Source organism: Bufo bufo, chromosome 4, assembly GCF_905171765.1.
Source record: "Bufo bufo chromosome 4, aBufBuf1.1, whole genome shotgun sequence".
NCBI classification, from domain to species: domain Eukaryota; kingdom Metazoa; phylum Chordata; class Amphibia; order Anura; family Bufonidae; genus Bufo; species Bufo bufo.
Window position 1 is genome coordinate 500,084,432 of NC_053392.1, and position 21,066 is coordinate 500,105,497.

The 21,066-nt window shown below is 47.1% G+C and overlaps 1 protein-coding gene across 1 annotated transcript in view; it reads right to left on the reverse strand.

Annotated features, from left to right (window-relative positions):
- The window catches only part of MTR (5-methyltetrahydrofolate-homocysteine methyltransferase), a 109,205-nt gene that overhangs the window by 78,417 nt on the left and 9,722 nt on the right, over positions 1-21,066 (reverse strand). The window contains exons 5-9 of the mRNA XM_040429615.1: positions 13,753-13,845; positions 9,047-9,153; positions 3,667-3,726; positions 1,620-1,714; positions 403-503 (exon numbers count right to left, since the gene is read on the reverse strand). Of these exons, the coding sequence (XP_040285549.1) occupies positions 403-503; positions 1,620-1,714; positions 3,667-3,726; positions 9,047-9,153; positions 13,753-13,845 (456 nt within the window). The remainder of the gene's footprint in view (positions 1-402; positions 504-1,619; positions 1,715-3,666; positions 3,727-9,046; positions 9,154-13,752; positions 13,846-21,066) is intronic.

A 21,066-nucleotide genomic window follows, 5' to 3' on the forward strand; every position in this document is an offset into this window, starting at 1 on the left:
GTGAGATCCCCGGGTGCCGCTCTACCTATCTGTATAGTTAGTTCATAGGGTAAGAATCGGTGAAAGGTCCTCTTTAAATGCCTATCGCGCCACCAATGCCACTGTATCAGCTGTACTCAGACTTTCTGCAGACTCATCTGCTCAGGTCCCAATCGAATGGGCTCCTGAGTCTTCCTGTTCAGCTGCATATATTGTACATGCAGTTGAAAAGGAAGACTCGGGAATGCAACTGGTGGGGAACAGAGTGGAAGAGCCCACAGGCAGACAGTGGAAACAGCGGCAAATGGTGGTGGAACAGACAGGTAAGTGCTGAGGAAATGGTCTTTCTTCCACAGGTGAAAAGATTCTGGGATTTTTTAACAAAGCCCGAAGAACCCCATTAAGTTTACAGCAATGACTTACCTGCATTAGGGTAACAGATAACATAGGATGTTGTGCATTTCCCAATGGATTCAATGAAAGGCCTCATTTCAACAGCTCCCAAAGCACAGTTTAAGCCAATGCTTAAAAAGAAAAAAGACAAACAGAAATTAAGTTGCTGGAACAAGGAATTTATTTTCATAAGAATACATACGTGCCAGAAACAAGATTCTGTAATGTGATAAGAAAGGTAATGGAGGTTCTTTAGGATTTACATATTGATGACCTACCATTAGTGCCTAGTGTCGGAAGTTGGATTGCCGCTGATCAGTTTTTACTAATTCAGGCACCAGAACTACAGAGCGCCATACACTGTAGTGGCTGTGCCTGGTTACTGCACCACTGCTCCCACTCAGTGCAAGCATTATAAAAAGCGATCTAACAAATCACTGTGAAGTCCGCTAGTGAGACTAAAAAAAATGATTTAATAAGTGTTTAAAATACCGTTTTAATGATGTACAAAGCATTAAAAAAAAAAAAATAATAATCAGCTTTTATTTTGCAGAAGTGGTAAAAAAAAAAAAATATAAAAAAAATGTATGAATAAAATGTCATCTGTACATGAGGAGTAGCACTATTTCTGACAATAACATGACTTTTATTCTACATATTTCACTGATTTGCAAGATCCATTTCTAATTGTCTGCTTCATAGTGGGTAGAGACTAGTTGCTATGATGTCTCCCATATACAGCACACATACAGAAGATGCTGCTCCCATATCTCTCCGGAGCACACCCTTACATGCAGCAGCATCAAGGACATTATACAGCAGTACTGAGCAATGCAGCTGTCAATCCAGCACTGGGATGAGATAGGAAACTTACTAGAATCAACAGCAAAATCTGTGTGTGTGTCTCTCTCTCTCTCTCTCTCTACAGCTCACCCCTCTCTCCACAGACATCTATGATCTTTCAGTGTACAGACTGCACTCGGTAAATTCAGAGAAAGTGATCATTGCAGGAGGTAGGGAGAAGGAAAGAAGTGGCGGATAAGTGAAGAAAGAGGCATTTTCTTTAATGTTTCTTATCTTTGATTATTGATTTATGGGAAAAAAAACTGATCAAAAGCCACAATGCCATAATATATATGTGTTATTCCACTTTGATGTGGCAGAAATTAGGATAGTGAATTAGCAATTTCTGTAGAAAAAAAAAAAGTACATGGTGTACATAAAAGTACAAACACAGGTTCTCTTACCACAAGGGCTCAGCATGTGATAAACTGATGACAAATGCCTCCCCTGTTTGTCCAGAAAGTGTTCGTCCACTTTTGTCTACAATGGTCCCAGAAATCTAAATGGTTTAATGAAAAAATAAATAAAATCTAAAAATAAAATATATACACTGCTCAAAAAAATAAAGGGAACACTTAAACAACACAATGTAACTCCAAGTCAATCACACTTCTGTGAAATCAAACTGTCCACTTAGGAAGCAACACTGAGTGACAATCAATTTCACATGCTGTTGTGCAAATGGGATAGACAACAGGTGGAAATTATAGGCAATTAGCAAGACACCCCCAATAAAGGAGTGGTTCTGCAGGTGGTGACCACAGATAACTTCGCAGTTCCTATGCTTCCTGGCTGATGTTTTGGTCACTTTTGAATGCTGGCGGTGCTTTCACTCTAGTGGTAGCATGAGACGGAGTCTACAACCCACACAAGTGGCTCAGGTAGTGCAGCTTATCCAGGATGGCACATCAATGCGAGCTGAGGCAAGAAGGTTTGCTGTGTCTGTCAGCGTAGTGTCCAGAGCATGGAGGCGCTACCAGGAGACAGGCCAATACATCAGGAGACGTGGAGGAGGCCGTAGGAGGGCAACAACCCAGCAGCAGGACCGCTAGCTCCGCCTTTGTGCAAGGAGGAACAGGAGAAGCACTGCCAGAGCCCTGCAAAATGACCTCCAGCAGGCCACAAATGTGCATGTGTCTGCTCAAACGGTCAGAAACAGACTCCATGAGGGTGATATGAGGGCCCGGACGTCCACAGGTGGGGGTTGTGCTTACAGCCCAACACCGTGCAGGACGTTTGGCATTTGCCAGAGAACACCAAGATTGGCAAATTCGCCACTGGCGCCCTGTGCTCTTCACAGATGAAAGCAGGTTCACACTGAGCACATGTGACAGACGTGAAAGTCTTGAGACACCGTGGAGAACGTTCTGCTGCCTGCAACATCCTCCAGCATGACCGGTTTGGCATTGAGTCAGTAATGGTGTGGGGTGGCATTTCTTTGGAGGGCCGCACAGCCCTCCATGTGCTCGCCAGAGGTAGCCTGACTGCCATTAGTTACCGAGATGAGATCCTCAGACCAGTTGTGAGACCATATGCTGGTGCGGTTGGCCCTGGGTTCCTCCTAATGCAAGACAATGCTAGACCTCATGTGGCTGGAGTGTGTCAGCAGTTCCTGCAAGACAAAGGCATTGATGCTATGGACTGGCCCGCCCGTTCCCCAGACCTGTTGAGCACATCTGGGACATCATGTCTCACTCTATCCACCAACATCACGTTGCACCACAGACTGTCCAGGAGTTGGCAGATGCTTTAGTCCAGGTCTGGGAGGAGATACCTCAGGAGACTGTCCGCCACCTCATCAGGAGCATGCACAGGCGTTGTAGGGAGGTCATACAGGCACGTGGAGGCCACACACACTACTGAGCCTCATTATTTTGACTTGTTTTAAGGACATTACATCAAAGTTGGATCAGCCTGTAGTGTGTTTTTCCACTTTAATTTTGAGTGTGACTCCAAATCCAGACCTCCATGGGTTGAATAATTTGATTTCCATTTTTTTATTTTTGTGTGATTTTGTCGTCATTCAACTATGTAAAGAACAAAGTATTTCAGAAGAATATTTAATTAATTCAGATCTAGGATGTGTTATTTTTGTGTTCCCTTTATTTTTTTGAGCAGTGTTTATATATATATATATATATATATATATATATATATATATATATCACACTTATAAAGTACAAAAGCAGTTTGCACATGTGTCTAATGATGCTCTACATACACTCAAATTGCATGAAGCATATATTTATAGCAGCCTATGCAGATATGAGCCAAATACTGTTGCACCGTAGGCTAAAAGATAAGAAATCATATTGAATACAAAACTACATAGAGTTGAACTCAATGTGCTGTACAATTTACTGCATTATGTACATCTCTATGTGCTCATAAGCCTATATGGAGTCTACAGACTGGATAAACCTGGCTGAGAGCTCTGGCTCTAATACTCACAAATATAGGTCTAGGCTTGTAGTCCTCTTCAAACAGCTTCTGGATGGCAAACAGTGCTGCCTGCAGAAATAACAAGCACATGGTTCATCAGTTTATCGTACATAAGTATGTTATGCAAACAAATTATAGACTGAGATATCCTTAAAAATATCCATACAATTAAGGCAACACTGTGAAATTCCAGTAAACTGGCATCTGACAACCCGAAACTTGTAGTTAGCAAAAACCTGCAGCATAACAGTATATTCACAAGTAGCTGATTTTTTGCAGAAATTTTTGTCACTGTCCCATTAATTTGGGGCTTGCATGTTATACACAAATAGCACGGCTCCTGGCTATGTCTGCTCTCCCCCTCCCTACTATTTAGGCAAGGGGGCTCTGAAATGCATTTGAAGTGTGTATTTGACATCCCCCAATACAATCAGCAGTGGAATTACTCATAACACATCTGCTTCTAGAAGGATATGTGACATACCCTTAACTGAAAGGTGTTGTCTAGTTTCCTCCTGAAACTAGACAACACAGGGGATCTTTACTTACTTGGCAGATCCTGCACCGCAGAGTTGACGTCACATCGACAACACTTGACCACTGCAGCCAATCAGCCACAGTGGTGAAGGCCAGTGACTGGCTGCAGCAGTCATGTGCTGTTGCAGTGACATCACTGCTTCAGCCAGTAAACAAAGCCAGGTGAACTGGAGAAGCAGCGCAGGGTCTGCTGGTAAGAAAGTATCACTTCTTTAGCACAAGCAGAACCCTGCGTCGTCTTGCTTACTCTTAGGCCTCTTTCAGACGGGCGTTGCGGGAAAATGTGCGGGTGCGTTACGATTTTTCCGCGCAAGTGCAAAACATTGTAATGCGTTTTGCACTCGCGTGAGAAAAATCACGCATGTTTGGTACCCAAACCCGAACTTCTTCACAGAAGTTCGGGCTTGGGATCGGTGTTCTGTAGATTGTATTATTTTCCCTTATAACATGGTTATAAGGGAAAATAATAGCATTCTGAATACAGAATGCATAGTAAAATAGCACTGGAGGGGTTAAAAAAATAATAATAAATTAACTCACCTTAGTCCACTTGATCGCGATGCTGGCATCTCCTTCTGTCTCATTTGCTGAACAGGACCTGTGGTGAGCATTCATTACAGGTAAAGGACCTGTGGTGACGTCACTCCGGTCATCACATGATCTTTTACCATGGTGATGGATCATGTGATGACCGGAGTGACGTCACCACAGGTCCTTTACCTGTAATGAATGCTCACCACAGGTCCTGTTCAGTAAAGGAGACAGAAGGAGATGTCGGCATCACATTCAAGTGGACTAAGGGAAGTTAAAAAAATTATTATTTATTTTACTATGCATTCTGTATTCAGAATGCTATTATTTTCCCTTATAACCATGTTATAAGGGAAAACCATGGACTTTAGCACGTATCTATCGTGGCAGCGAACATCCTTATCTAACAGCATTACATGTTTGTAGACAGATCATGAGAAGCATGTGTCCTCGCCTATCTAATGGACATAAGGGTCATTTACTCAGTTACTAACAAACAGTTATGATTATTATACGACTAAACAGATCGTGATAAAGGCCTCTTCCACACAAGCATATAGAAATCCGTCCGGAATACGCATGGATTATGCATAATACACCATCCGTATGGTCATCAGTATTGCTTCAGTAATTCACCAGGATTTACGTGCGTATTCTTTTCTGCCTGCATTTTTGATGCACTCCCATAGATTATAACTAGCGCATTTGGAAGCAAATATGCAAAAAAAAACAAGACGGACGGAAAGTATACGCCCATGTGAATAGCCCTATCCATTAACATTAGCGGCGGATTCCAGCACGCAAAATACGCATCATATGCAGATTACAAATACGTTCGTGGGATAGAGTCCAAAGCACGGTATATGCTAAGAATCTCTTCCAGATGTTGCCATGGATGTCACTGACTATTGTATACATGTAGATCAGGGATCAGCAACCTTCAGCACTCCAGCTGTTGTAAAACTACAATTCCCAGCATGCTCCATTCATTTTGATGAGAGTTCTTAAAAGAGCAGAGCAAGTATGCATGATGGGAGTTGTAGTTTCCCAACAGCTGGAGTGCCGGAGGTTGCCTACCCCTGATGTAGATGTTGAGATTGTTCTATTGCAAAGTATCAACTTATTTGTAAAGAATATTCATTTTTTTAATTCCATGCATCATTGTGGTCCAGCATGTAGTGATCATTTTCCAAATAAATCTTTATAGTGATCGGACCTTCATTTTATCTAGAGATGAGCGAATTTCCGCTCATGAAATTCGTTCATGACCCTGCATAACGGAAACGGGACGGATCCGTTTTGCAGCCCATAGACTTCTATTATGACGGAATGCCTCTAAAGGCATTCAGTCACAGAATTGCGTTATGGTCCGTGGTAACGGAATCCATAACGCAATTCATCTTTTACCAACAAACGAAGTGTGAACGAATTTCTAAATATGAAATTCGCCCATCTCTAATTTTAACCTTTGCAACCTTTTTCTTACCTCTGTCCCAGCTCCTATAGTTCTACCACATCTCCATGGTAACAGACAACAAACTGACGGTGTAGTCTAATTCTGCAGCCATACGCCCTGTAAGGGTCCATTCACACATCCGTGGTGTATTGCGGATCCGCAATACACCCGGCTGGCACTCCCCATAGAACTGACCATTCTTGTCCGCAATTGCATTTTTTTGTTCGGGGCTGCGCTCCGGAAATGCGGATGCGGAGAGCCCAGTGTGCCCTCCGCATACCGTTTGGCCCTATTGAGAATGAATGGGTCCGCACCCGTTAAAGACATACATGTCACCTATACATTTTTTTCTGCCAGTTAAAACCAGATAGTGACAAATATCCCTGTAGATTTTTTATTCAGATTTCTGAACAGGATTACGGTGGCAGCCATCTTGCCTAAGCTTTTAACAGCATCATTTAGAGATATGCTTTACAGCAATTACCGTGGGAGATAGACAATGGACAGGAGCTGACCCCATTGACTTCTATGGGAGAGTTTTCTAGGCATGCTCTGTGACCTGTGCAGAGGTCAGGAGGGAGTAGATAAGCTGTAATAATAATATCACCCATTGTGAACCACGGATCCTGTGTTATCTATAGATAGGCGATATCAGCGATTGTAATCCTTCCTGTGATGAGATGACTGCAGAAAAGTGACCTGTACACACCAAGAAGTTGCTCTTATTAGGCTTGGGCTGCTTTCACATTAGCGTTAGGATTGTCCAGCAGGGGAACCGCCTGCCTGATCCGTACTAAAGCCTTCATACGTGCGCTACCGAAAATCCGCTCCGGCCCCATTCACTATAATGGGGACGGGTCAGAGATACGGCCACAGCACGGCAAACACGCCGAGAGGCGAATGGGCAAAAACCGAAGCACACTGCCACCAGTCTAATTTTACCCTTATGGCTGATCAAAAAGTCCATGTATCCCACTATACCATCTAACCTATGGATTGATGAGAGGCGAGAAGGAAGAGTGTAATCCTAAAGAAGCACATTTAGAGATCATGTTATATTTCACCCTTTACTGGAAATTGTACATGAATGCAATAACTGATTTGTGACGTTTAATAAAAAGTAAATAAAAAAATGCTAATTCTATTAGAAACATCGTATACAGTAACTTCAGTATTTTGCCCATAGCCACTTCACCTACTCTCTAGATACCACTCGCAGGAAGGTATCTCACTAATGTGCAGAGTACAGATTGCATCATCAGCATGTTCTCAGCTAAAGGCAAGTTCATCAGGTTCACATCTACATTGGCCTACGTTCTACATAGGAATGAGGCAGAAGTGATCTGTATGCTGTAATGTAATCTGCAGAGGCAGGAGAGCGGAGGACGTGTGCTCAGAAGAAGAGGCTTTATTAGGTCTTTAGTTTATAGCTTCATTTAATTAGCAGCAGTTTTGTTATAACCAGACCTTGAAAGGATTTTTTTTATAGAATAGATCCTAAAGAGAATATACCCCATTCTTGTCTACTAATATAGCCAAAAACCACCATGTAATATCTGTAGATACAATTTAAGGATTTTACTTAAACTGTAAAGAGCATCTGTCAGCAGCTTTGTACCTATGACACTGGCTGACCTGTTACATGTGCGCTTGGCAGCTGAAAGCATCTGTGTTGGTCCCGTGTTCATATGTGACCACATTGCTGAGGAAAATGATCTTTACTATATACAAATGTACATCAAAGAGCAATGGAGGCATTACCATTACACCAAGAGGCTCAGCTCTCTCTGCAACTGCCGCACCCTCTCCACTTTGAAGGACAGGCCCAGACAGTGAAAACATCACCATGCCTGGCTCTGTTAATCAAAGTGCAGAGGGTGCAGCAGTTGCAGAGAGCTGAGCCTCTTGGTGTAATGGTAACGCCTCCGTTGCTCCTAGAAGCTTATTTGCATATAAGAAAATAAAAAATTCCCAGCAATGCAGCCATATATGAAGAGGAGACCAACACAGATGCCTTCAGCTGCCAAGCGCACATGTAACAGGTCAGCCAGTGTCATAGGTACAAGTCTGCTGAGTGATGCCCTTTAAACATTTATCACTTATCCACAGTCCCTACTGATCTAGTATGGAGGCCCCAAGTTCCCCGATCCTTCTAACCTGTACGACCACATGAAGTTTGTATTGGAGCAGTAGCGTATGTTCACGCACCACTGAAATATCTCCCACTGCTTAACCCTTTGAGGACCAAGGTACGTATTTGTCCCATTTTTTAATTGCCTGTATCGTCTGATTAAGAACTAAATATATTTTTGACTCAAAAAAAAAAAAAAAAAAGTAAGTTCTTATCAACAAATGGTTCTAGCTTTTTGCCAGTTATTTCATGAAATGGCCTAGTTACAGCAACTGTTGTGTACGAACTTCAGTTGCCGTAAAAAAAAAAAAAAAAAAAAAAAAAGGGAGCTTCTTTTGGCCTTCCATTAAAAGTAACCTAAATATTCACATTTGTCCCGTGTCAGAACTCCTCCCCCAAAAATGACACAAGTGTGGAAATGGTTTTATTTATTGTTCAAACACATTCTTAAATGGAAAAAAATATATTTTTATATTGAGGACTGTAATCTTACGGTCCTCAAAGGGTTAAAAACACGTCTGTTTCACAAACAGTGTCACATCTGCCCACAGGTTGTATTCATGTCAATGCAGATGAGCTGCAATACCAGACAATCCCTGTTCAGATGGGATGCTGTTTCTGGAGGAACAGACACACATTTTTCAAATCTGGGACAATCTCTCTTATAAAAGGGCAAGTATTTCGTGACAACACACTTCCCCTAATGGTCATTTCTACAAACGCTTGATACTTACTTTGGCATTAGCAGTATCAAAAATAGTTTCCACCAGTAAAATGTCAACCCCACCATCCAAAAGACCTTTCGCCTGTTCTGCGTAAGCATCCACGAGCTCGTCAAATGCTGAAGAACAAAAAGGAGCAAGTAAAATTGTTGAATATATTACACACATGATGGAAGAGCTCTATAAAAAAATTCATACGGAATCAACGGAAATGAAAGGGAACCTATCACAGTGTATGTGGTCCGATCTGCAGCATGGAGGAAAGCTCATACACATGTGGATAATGACAGTGATAGGACGTGTGTTCCGGTGTCTGCCTACAAACTTAACCGTTTCCAGCAGAAATCTAAATCCAAATCTGGTTATAAAACATGATGAAAATCTAGATCAGTAAAGTAACTGGTAAATCAAGGAACAAGAGAAAAATATCAACATATGTCCATATTTTTAAGTGGAGTAGATCTGCATACGAGGCTAAGTCCACACCGCGTTTGCAGGGTATGCTTGTTAGACGCATCGTATCCACAGGGCCCCATTGACCTGATGTATGCTAAAACATTATCCTTTTATCAATGTCAGGGCAATATGCGTCGGCCTATCCGTTTTTTTATTCTGCTGAATTATGAATTCGAGGAGAGTCAATGACCGAGGTATGCCACTGCATGTGTCTGACGTGCATTTTCCCCATTTAAGGCCTTTCTCCTAATTTGGAAAAATAGCATACAAACACAAAGCGGTTTATAGTGGAGCTTCCTTCCCTAAGGCCTCAGTCACAATTCCACGTCCAATTGACATCCCTGAAAAAAAAAATCCATCTGTGTCTCATCCATGAAGAATCTGTGTTTGGTTCGCATTACAGACCAAAGTAGTGCTGTCTCCTTAATTTTTCCACCGATCCATAATGACACAATGCAAATGTCTAATAAAAAGTTTACTAGAAAAGACATGTCAGGAGAGGTGACAGGTCCTCTTTAACCTGTTCCGGACACATGACGTACCGGTATCTCATGTATAGTTCCGATCACTGCCGCTCGGTGATCGGAACTCGGTGCCTGATCGGAACTCGGTGCCTGTTCATTGAGCAGGCACCTTGGGTAAATGCGCCGGGGGGTCCTGTGCCCCCCCCCCCCCCACCATGTCGGCGATCGCAGCTCAATTCAGACCTGCGGTTTGCTGCGTGTCCGGGTTATTCGGGTCTCTGGGGACCCGGTAACCCGGAACAGGATGGTGATCGGTGGTGTGATAATACACCACCAATCACCATCCTTAGATCCTGAGAGGTGATGGTGACATCACCTCTCAGGATCGCTCTCATTGGTCGGCTGCAGGGGCGGGAGGTTTAAATTACCGCAGCGCTCCTCTCCTCCTCCTTTTGTGTCCGGGAGCCGAGGAGAGAGGAGCGCTGCATGTCGGATCGTCGCACGGATTTCCAGCCAGCACCCCAACAACTCCATCTGTGCCCCCAGCACCCCGGTAATTAGGGAAAGGCTAGGGACAAGTTAGATTAGGCAGGCATATTTTAGGGGAAGTTAGTGAGAAGGAAAAAAAATAAATAAATAAATATATTTTTGATTGTATCACCCTAAATCGGGTGTCTGGGGTCCACAGCACAGCTGTGTGACCCTAGATCCCCCAGGGGTGCTGCAGCTTGCCCCCCCTCCCACAACTTTTTTTTTGGGGCGCAAGCAGTTTTTTGTGCGTACGCTGACTGTGGCCGGAACTCTTCGCGTCCGGCCACTGTTAGCGCATCGCACACCCCACCGCTGATCAATTTTGGACGGTTGATCAGCAATTTAAAAATACAATTTAAAAAATTCTAATTTTTTGACCTTTTTTTAGTCTTTTTTTTTTGTCTGTTAGGCTTAGGGTGAGTTTGCAAACACCCGTGCCCCAACACACACACACCAAATAAAGTTTTACACACACACACACACACACACACACTCCCCTATGGCCCGCCGGATGTTCTCGGCCGAGGAGGCATACGCCCAGCTTGCCTCCGACTCAGAGAGTCCCAGCGAGGACGAGGATGACCCCACTTTCCTTTTGTCATCCGCGTCGTCCTCATCATCTAGCGATGATGAGCCCCCAAGGCGGCGGAGCAAGGGGACCGCCATGCTAGGGACCCTGTGGCCCACCCTAGTACAAGCAGCTCTGGGGCTCGTACTAGTTTTCCGGCCCACCAGTTAAATCCACCGGAGCCCCCTGCCGGTGAACTTGTCTGGTATACCCCAGAGCGTTATGAGCCCTTGATTCCTGATTTTGTAGGCCAACCAGGAATCCAGATTTCCACAGTGGGCTTCACTGAATACGAATATTTTAGTCTTTTTTTTCAGTGACCACCTTGTAAATCTGATGGTGGAGCAGACAAACCTGTACGCCCAACAGTTTGTTGCTCAACACCCGGGCTCCTTTTTGGCTAGGCCCGGTGGCTGGACCCCAGTCAGTGCATCCGAGATGAGGACATTTTGCACATGGGCCTAGTCAAGAAACCTAGTGTCAGGGGGATACGGAAGGACACCACTACTCAGTGTGACACGTGCCCCGATCATCCGGGCCTCTACATTATTGGTTGCTTCAGGGAGTACCACACTTCCATGGAGTACTAAATTTATATCCCAATTTAGCCGCTGACAATCGGATAAAAAACTGGTTCTCAGACTTGAGAAATTTTTTTTTTTTTTTTTATATATATATATATATATATATATATATATATATATATATATATATATATATATATATATAAAAAATATTTAGTAAAACTAAAATAAATTTAAAAAAAGTAGACATATTAGGCATCGCTGCGTCCATAAGAATCTGCTCTATAAAAATACCCCCCCTAACCCCTCAGATGAACACTTAAAAAAAAAAAAAAAAAAAAAAGCTATTTTTGGGCAAATTTTCCATTTTAATCCGTTTTTTTCCAATAACAAAGCAAGGGTTAACAGCCAAACAAAACTTATTTATTACCCTCATACTGCAGTGTACAGAAACACCCCATATGTGGTCGTAAACTGCTGTATGACCAAACAGCAGGGCGCAGAAGGAAAGGAACGCCGTATGGTTTCTGGAAGGCAGATTTTGATGGCCTTTTTTTTTTGGCACCATGGCCCATTTGAAGCCCCCCCGATGCACCCCTAGAGTAAAAACTCCATAAAAGCGACCCCATCTAAGAAACTGCACCCCTCAAAGTATTCAAAACTGATTTTACAAATGTCGTTAACCCTTTAGGTGTTCCACAAGAGTTATTGGCAATTGGAGATGAAATTTCAGAATTTCTTTTTCAGGTAACCTTGCCTCACAAAAATGTAATATAGAGCAACCAACAATCATATGTACCCTAAAAAAAAAAATAGTACCAACAAAACTGCCACCTTATCCTGTAGTTTCCAAAATGGGGTCACTTTTATGGAGTTTCCACACTAGGGGTGCATCAGGGGGGCTTCAAATGGGACATGGTGTAAATAAACCAGTCAAGCAAAATCTGCCTTCCAAAAACCATACGGCGCACCTTTCCCTCTACACCCTACTGTGCGCCCGTACAGTAGTTTACGGCCACATATGGGGTGTTTCTGCAAACTACAGAATCGGGGCAATAAATATAGCATTTTGTTTGGCTGTTAACCCTTGATTTGTTACTGGAAAAAATTTATTAAAATTGAAAATTTGCCCAAAAGAAATCTAAATTATGAAATTTTATCTCCATTTGCCATTAACTCTTGTGGAACACCTAAAGGGTTAATGACGTTTGTAAAATCAGTTTTGAATACCTTGAGGGGTGTAGTTTCTAGAATGGTGTCATTTTTGGGTGGTTTCTATTATGTAAGCCTCACAAAGTGACTTCAGACCTGAACTGGTCCCTAAAAATTGGGTTTTTGAAAATTTCTGAAAAATTTCAAGATTTACTTCTAAACTTCTAAGCCTTCTAACATCCCCAAAAAATAATATATACATTCCCCATACTTCATGTTTGGATCATTTTGTGAATGAAAGTAATAACTATTTTTGGAGGTATTACTATGTATTATAGAAGTAGAGAAATTGAAACTCGGAAATTTGCAATTCTTTACAAATTTTTGGTAAATTTGGTATTTTTTTTATAAATAAAAATTAATTTTTTTGACTTCATTTTACCAGTGTCATGAAGTACAATATGTGACAAAAAAAGAATCTCAGAATGGCCTGGATAAGTCAAAGCGTTTTAAAGTTATCACCACATAAAGTGACACTGGTCAGATTTGCAAAAAATGTCCTGGTCCTTAAGGTTAAATAAGGTTGTGTCCTTAAGGAGTTAAAGGGGTTGGCAAACCTGAAAATTCTCACCACTGGGACCCGCACCCATCTCTAAAACGGGGTCCCCAAAGCAAAGGAGAGCTTTCCATGGTCTCTATTCACTAATAGGGGAGTTCAGAAGAGAGCTGAGGGAGCGCGTTCAGCCATTTCCGGAACTCCCCTAGAAATGAATGGAAAGTGCACCGCCGCGCCTGTCCGTTCACTGAACTGGCGGTCGGCCATTTTCATCACTCCTTGAAAAGCGAACGGAGGGTGGCCACTCTTGCACAGTTCACCCGCACCTGTCGGACATTTGTAGCACAGTCTAGCAGTCAAACTGCGAGATGGGCCAACCCCTTTTATAGTGGAAACTCACGAACAATGTGATAACAGTGTATTGTGTATAAAGGGCAATCACAGCCTCTCAAAACTATCAAACTTACTGATATTTCGGTAGTCTGGCCTCTCAACAGAGGGGGACACAGACAGGGTCTTATTAGTTGGCCCCATAGCTCCTGCCACAAACCTTTTTACCCCTGAAATAAAGAACAAAAAAAACTGTTAGGATAAACTTCCCTAATCAATTTTTTGCTTAATTTTCTAGATTTCATGACTAACAATATAATTCACATAAAGGGCAATTATCGGGCTTAGAAGTCATCCTTCATCTCAGTAACACCAACCAGTGAATCCAGATGAATATCAGGACTTACCAGAATAGCAGTGCACAGGTTAAAGGACATCTGTCAGCAGTTTTGTACCTATGAAACTGGCTGACCTGTTGTATGTGCACTTGGCAGCTGAAGACATCTGTCTTGGTCTCATGTACACATGTGCCCGCATTTCTGAGAAAAAAGGAGACTTTTGTATTACTTACCAGTAAAGTCTCTTTCTCGCTCTTCCTTGGGGGACACAGGAAACCATGGGTATAGCTCTGCTCCCTAGGAGGCGTGACACTAAGTGAAAGCTGTAAGCCCCTCCTCCATCAGCTATACCCTTCAGCCTGGAGAAGAGACCGCCAGTTGCGTGTCCAAGTAGTGAAAGATAACCACCAACCGGAAAAAAGAACCGTCAAGCCCCAACGGGGGCAACCAAGCCGGAACCACAACTGTAAACCCAAATGAAGGGCGGGTGCTGTGTCCCCCAAGGAAGAGCGAGAAAGAGACTTTACTGGTAAGTAATACAAAAGTCTCCTTTTCTCGCCCATATTCCTTGGGGGACACAGGAAACCATGGGACGTTCCAGAGCAGTCCCAGAAGGGAGGGACCAGAACAAACTAGACCAACACCGGAGGCATCAATCAACTGCTGCCTGCAACACCAGACGGCCTAAAGCAGCGTCAGCCGACGCATGAGTATGCACCCTGTAGAACTTGGTGAAGGTGTGCAAGGAGGACCAAGTGGCCGCCTTGCAAATCTGCTCCGTAGAAGCCCGATTTCTCTGAGCCCAGGAAGCCCCGACCGCTCTAGTGGAATGAGCGGTAACACCGAGGGGCGGAACCTTGCCCTTGGCGAGATAAGCCTCAGTAACAGCCATCTTGACAAAACGGGCGATAGCAACTTTGGATGCCGCCAACCCTCTGCGCGACCCCTCCGGAACCACAAAGAGCGAGTCAGTACGCCTGAAAGAGCTTGTTACCTCCAGGTAAACCTTGAGCGCCCTGACAATGTCCAGGCGATGAAGCTCCCTCTCCCTAGGGTGGGAAGGGGAAGGACACAAAGAGGGGAGAACGATGTCCTCGTTCAGATGAAAGGCGGAGACCACCTTAGGAAGGAAGGAAGGGACCGGACGAAGAACTACCTTGTCCTGGTGGAACACTAGGAAAGGTTCCAGACAGGAGAGTGCAGCCAATTCGGACACCCTCCGAAGAGAGGTGACGGCTACAAGGAAAATAACCTTGCAGGACAGAAGTCGCAAGGAAACCGTCCGCAGAGGCTCGAAAGGAGAAGCCTGGAGCGCTGAGAGAACCAGGTTCAGGTCCCAGGGCGGTACCGGAGGCCGGTACGGGGGAACCGCGTGAGCCACGCCCTGAAGGAAGGTCTTGACAGGACCAAGGGGGGCCAGTGGGCGCTGAAACAAAATGGACAGCGCAGACACCTGACCCTTCAAAGAACTAAGACCCAGACCTTGGGCAAGTCCGCTCTGCAGGAAGGACAAAACGGTGGGGAGAGAAAAGCGGAGCGGAGGAATCCCCAGATCGGCACAGAACCCCAAATAGGTCCTCCAGGTCCTATAATAGATCCTAGAAGAGGACGGCTTACGGGCGCGGATCATGGTGCGGACGACGTCCGCAGAAAAACCCCTACGTGTCAGGACGGTGGTCTCAACAACCACGCCGTCAAACGTAGGGACCTTAAACACGGGTGGAAGATCGGTCCCTGAGAGAGAAGATCTTCCCTGGCGGGCAGCGGCCAGGGCGCGTCTGCCAGGAGCAGCATGAGGTCGGCATACCAAGACCGGCGGGGCCAGTCCGGAGCGACCAGAATCACCGAGACGCCTTCCGCCGCGATCTTCCGAAGGACCTTGGGCAGGAGTGGGATGGGAGGGAATATGTATGGACGCGCGAAGCCTCGCCAAGGAAGAACGAGGGCGTCGGCTCCGCAAGCTCCCGGATCCCTGGCCCTGGACAGATAGGCGGGGACCTTGTGATTGAACTTGGAGGCCATGAGGTCCACGTCCGGTATGCCCCAACGAAGGCAAATGGCCTCGAATACCTCCGGGTGAAGAGACCACTCGCCGGGGTCGACAGTGGTGCGACTGAGGAAGTCCGCCGCCCAATTGTCCACCCCTGGAATAAAAATTGCCGATAGGGCCGGGACGTGGGCTTCCGCCCAACGAAGAATGCTGGAGACCTCCCTCATTGCAGCAGCGCTGCGAGTGCCCCCCTGGTGGTTTATGTACGCCACAGCCGTGGCATTGTCCGATTGTACACGAACTGGATGACCCTTCAACAGATGAGTCCAGTGTCGTAGAGAAAAGGGCCGCTCTCAGCTCCAAGACATTGATCGAGAGTTTGGACTCCAATGGAGACCAAATGCCCTGGACGGATCGGGGAGGAAACACGCCTCCCCAGCCCAAGAGACTGGCATCGGTTGTAACCACCAACCAGTTGAGTGGCAGAAAAGACCTGCCCAGAAGAGGGGACTGTAACCACCAGCGGAGAGATGACCTCACCGGAGGCGATAGATGGAAGGGATGATCCAGAGACTGCGGCGATTTGTCCCAGGAGGAGAGGATCGCCCGTTGGAGAGGGCGGGAGTGAAACTGCGCAAACGGGATCGCCTCGAAGCAGGCAACCATCTGCCCCAAGACCCGCATGCAGAAGCGGAAGGACGGTCGACGGTGGAGAAGGAGACCCCGAACCGCCCCACGGAGGATCAGACGTTTTTCCGAGGGAAGACGTACTTCCGCCGCTCCCGTGTCTAAAAGCATTCCCAGGAAGACCAGTTGTCTGAAGGGGGGAAGGGAGGACTTGGGGAAGTTGATGACCCAACCGAACCTCGTCAGAGTCTCTAGAGTGAGATCCACGCTGGCAACCGCTTGAGAAAGGGACGGAGCCTTGATGAGGATATCGTCCAAGTACGGTAGCAGAAAAACACCCCTGGAACGGAGTAAGGCCAAAACCGGGGCCAGGACCTTGGTGAACACCCGGGGGGCTGTTGCCAGCCCAAAGGGAAGGGCGACAAACTGGAAGTGGAGGTCCCCCACGGCGAATCGGAGGAAGCGATGGTGACACCGGGCTACCGGAACATGGAGGTAGGCATCCTGTATATCGATGGAAGACATGAAATCTCCCTGCTCCAGGGAAGCCACCGCGGAACGGAGGGACTCCATCCGAAACCGTCGAAGGAGGAGAAAACGGTTGAGCTTTTTGAGGTCCAAAATGGGCCGCACGGAACCTCCCTTCTTGGGAACTACAAAGAGGTTCGAGTAGAACCCTTGGAACCTTTCCTCTAGAGGAACGGGGGTAATCACCCCCCTGTCCAGTAAGGCTTGAACGGCCGCGGAGAACGCAACCGCGCGTTTCGGGTCCCGTGGTGGGCGGGAGCGAAAGAACCGATCTGGAGGGAAGGATGCAAATTCGATTTTGTATCCGGAGCACACAATTTCGAGGGCCCAGGCGTCGGAGACGTGAGCCAACCAGACGTCCCTGAAAAGGAGGAGCCGGCCCCCCACCCGGGTGGGTGGGGGCGCGCCTTCAGGCAGAGGATTGCTTTGCTGCGGGTGTGCGGGCAGCCTGCGGCTTGCGCCAGGAGGGCTGCGCCCGAAAAAACGGCTTCCTATGCTTGTCCTGGGGAGGAGCCGAAGCGGCAGCTGTGGTGGGAGCCCCAGAGGCCCTGCGGGAGGACCGAAAACGAGACGCACCAGGGCGTCCGCGGGGGGCGCCCCTGGCTTGGGGTTGAGGAAGATGGGTGCTTTTACCACCCGTGGCCTCCGAAATAAGTTTGTCTAGGCGGACCCCGAAAAGGCGGGAACCCGCAAACGGTAGCCCCGCCAAGGAACGTTTGGAGGCAGCGTCCGCTTTCCAAACCTTCAGCCAGAGCTCCCTCCTGACGGAAACTGCCAGGGCGGAGGAGCGTGCAATAAGGGCTCCCGCATCAAGGGAGGCCTCACAAACAAAATTCCCGGCCCGAACAATAAGCTGGGCCAAGGAACGCAGGTCCTGGATGGGGACGTCCGAGTCCAACTCCTGTTCCAGCTGCGCACCCCAAGCAGAGATTGCTTTCCCTGCCCAAGCAGAGGCAAAAACCGGTCTGAGAGCAGAACCGGAGGCAGCAAAAATGCCCTTAGAAAGGGTCTCCATGCGACGGTCCTCCGCTGACTGAAGAGAGGACCCGTCGGGAACAGGGATGGCCGTGTTCTTTGACAGCCGGGCCACAGGGGGGTCCACCTTGGGTGGGGAAGACCATGTGGCCACGACATCGGCTGGAAAAGGATAGCAAATGTCCAGCTTCTTGGGGTTGACAAAACGGGCGTCCGGGCGAGCCCAAGCCTTAGACACCACAGAGGAGAAATCAGAGTGGATTGGAAAGACTTTTGAGACCTGCCTGGGTCTGATAAATGAGACGCTAGCTGCGTCCGAGCTAGGGGGATCATCCTGCACCTTAAAGGTGTCACGAATATCAGAGATGAGTTGACCCATCGCTGAGGCTAGCTTGGACGGCAGGGCCGAGTCCATTTCCAAATCTGAAACCGCCAATTCACCTTCAGAGAGCGAATCCTTTGGAGAGGAGAGGCTCGTCTGGGTGCGCACGCGTGGCGGGGAGAGGGAGGCATCCGAGGAGGAGGCTCGCTCTACTCTAATACGCTTCTGAGAGTGCCTAGCTCGGGAGGGGTCACTAAAAGAGAGTGAACCCGCTGCAGCGGCAGAAGCAGTGGACCCGGAGGGCGCGACAATCAGAGAGGCGTCCTGCGGGGTAGGTGGCCTGTCTATTAGGCGGCCCACGACATGAGTGAGGCTTTCCACGGCCTGGGACAGGGATCTAGCCCAGTCAGGCGGGTCAGAGGCAGCAGGGAGCGACACAGCGGGCGACTGAGGCTGCGGTGGAGCCCGGCATGCAGTACAGTGCGGATCAGACTGCCCCCGGGGAAAGGGTTCCCTACAAGCAGTACAGGCATGGTACCAAGGCTTGGCGGCTGCAGAAGGGTCTGACATGGTGGAACAAAGATGTTGCACTTGAAGTGGGAGACCCCAAGGAAAGGAATGGGGATAACACCCAAGCGACAGTACTGTGGCACGGAGGGGGTTAAAAGTCCTACCAGACCCGGATGATGCAAGCGGCAGCGGTAAGGGGAACAGACTGAGGAGGCTGTGGAGGAGAGGCAGCAGCACCGGCTTCGGATCGCACTGCAGAGAGGATTCCACGCAGCACTGTGCGATGAACCCGGAAGTAGCGGAGCGCATGTAGGAAGCTCCGCCCCCTCTCTGCCGCTCTGAAGCAGAGCCGCGCGCGCGCGGCAAATGATTTTAACCCCCAAGGATGATGAAGTGCCGGCCTGAAATGGCGCCGTTCACGCCAAGAAAGCGGCCCCCTCCGCGCCTGGATGTGGCAGACGGCTTGCTTTTTTCCTGCAGCCGTCCCCTGAAGGCAGCGTCCCTGCCAAGGACTTGCCCAGATAAACTCCCCTGCCCGGTAACGGTCCCGATATATGCCCGGGGGGGGGGGGGGGGAGGGGTGGGCGCACGATGTAGCAGTGGCCATGTAGTAACAGTGGCCATGGGAGCCCAGGAGGCCTGTAGCAGCGGTGGGAGGGAGGAAGAGCCTGTCTCACCATACGCTGTCTTCGCCCTCAATCCATCCAGCGGGGTCGCCCCTTCAGCTCCTGGCACCGCAGTGGCAGGAAGCCGGGGGAGGGACTTGGCGTGCGGGCGACCCTGAGCTGGCGGGACGCAGGGGAGCGAGGCTGCCCTGGTCCACCTTGTCTTCTGTGGGGGAGGCGGCAGTGCGGAATTACCGGCACTGGCGCAACTCAACCCCGGGAGAAACAGAGGGGTCTAATGCGCCTCTGTTGTCCCTGTAGGTAGAAAAAAACCGAATTAAAAACAACAAATAACGCAAAAATAAAAAATCATAGGAAAACAACCCTGCATAAGCAGGGGGTGTCTTGCCTCCTTGGACACTAAGCAAAAACTGGCGGTCTCTTCTCCAGGCTGAAGGGTATAGCTGATGGAGGAGGGGCTTACAGCTTTCACTTAGTGTCACGCCTCCTAGGGAGCAGAGCTATACCCATGGTTTCCTGTGTCCCCCAAGGAATATGGGCGAGAAATGAGGATTCAATGAACGCATCCGGACCTAATCTGTCACGCTCATGTGAAAGAGGCCTAAGGCTCTATCCAGACGTCCTTATGAATGGTCCGGATCTGTACTGCAATTATGCGGAATGGGTGCGGACCCATTCATTTTCAATGCGGCCGGAAAAGATGCGGACAGTGTGCTGTCCGCATCCGCACTTCCGTTCCGAAAAAAAAAAAAAATAGAACATGTCCTATTCTTGTCCGCAAGAGCGGACAAGAATAGGCATTTTCTATTATAGTGCCGGCCATGTGCACATGGCCGGTGTCAGTGCATGGACCCTAACTGACAGGGCCACACAGTATAAACGTGATCACACTTGGTCCTGTCAAAGTGCAGAGGGCGCAGCAGTTGCAGAAAAAGTGGATCTCAAGTTGTAATGGCAACACCCCTGTTGCTCCTAGAGGCTTATTTGCATATATTGAAACATCATTTTTTTATCAGCAATGCGGGCACATATGAACATGCCTTCAGCTGCCAAGCGCACATGTAACAGGTCAGCCAGTTCCATAGGTACAAATCTGCTAATAAATGCCCTTTAAAGGGAATCTGTGACCATGAAAAGCAGTGGCTGGCACCATGTTATAGAGCAGGAGGAGCTGAGAAGATTGATATATAGTTTTTCAGGAAACTATTCAGTAAAAACTTTTGTTGTTTTTCATTTGGAGCTTAGCAGTCATGTGGGCAGTCCTAATCAAGGACTGGCAGCTACAAATGGTATGCACACTGATAGGCCCACCCATATAAACTCGGAATGAGCAGGGATATAAATATTTAAACTACTAGTCTTACTGAATCTTTTCTAATAAAACTATATATATCAATCTGCTCAGAAATTTATCAAAACTGGTGTAAAGTAGAACTGGCTTAGTTGCCCATAGCAACTAATCAGATTCCTCCTTTCATTTTCCAAAGGAGCTGTGAAAAAATGAAAGGTGGAATCTGATTGGTTGCTATGGGCAA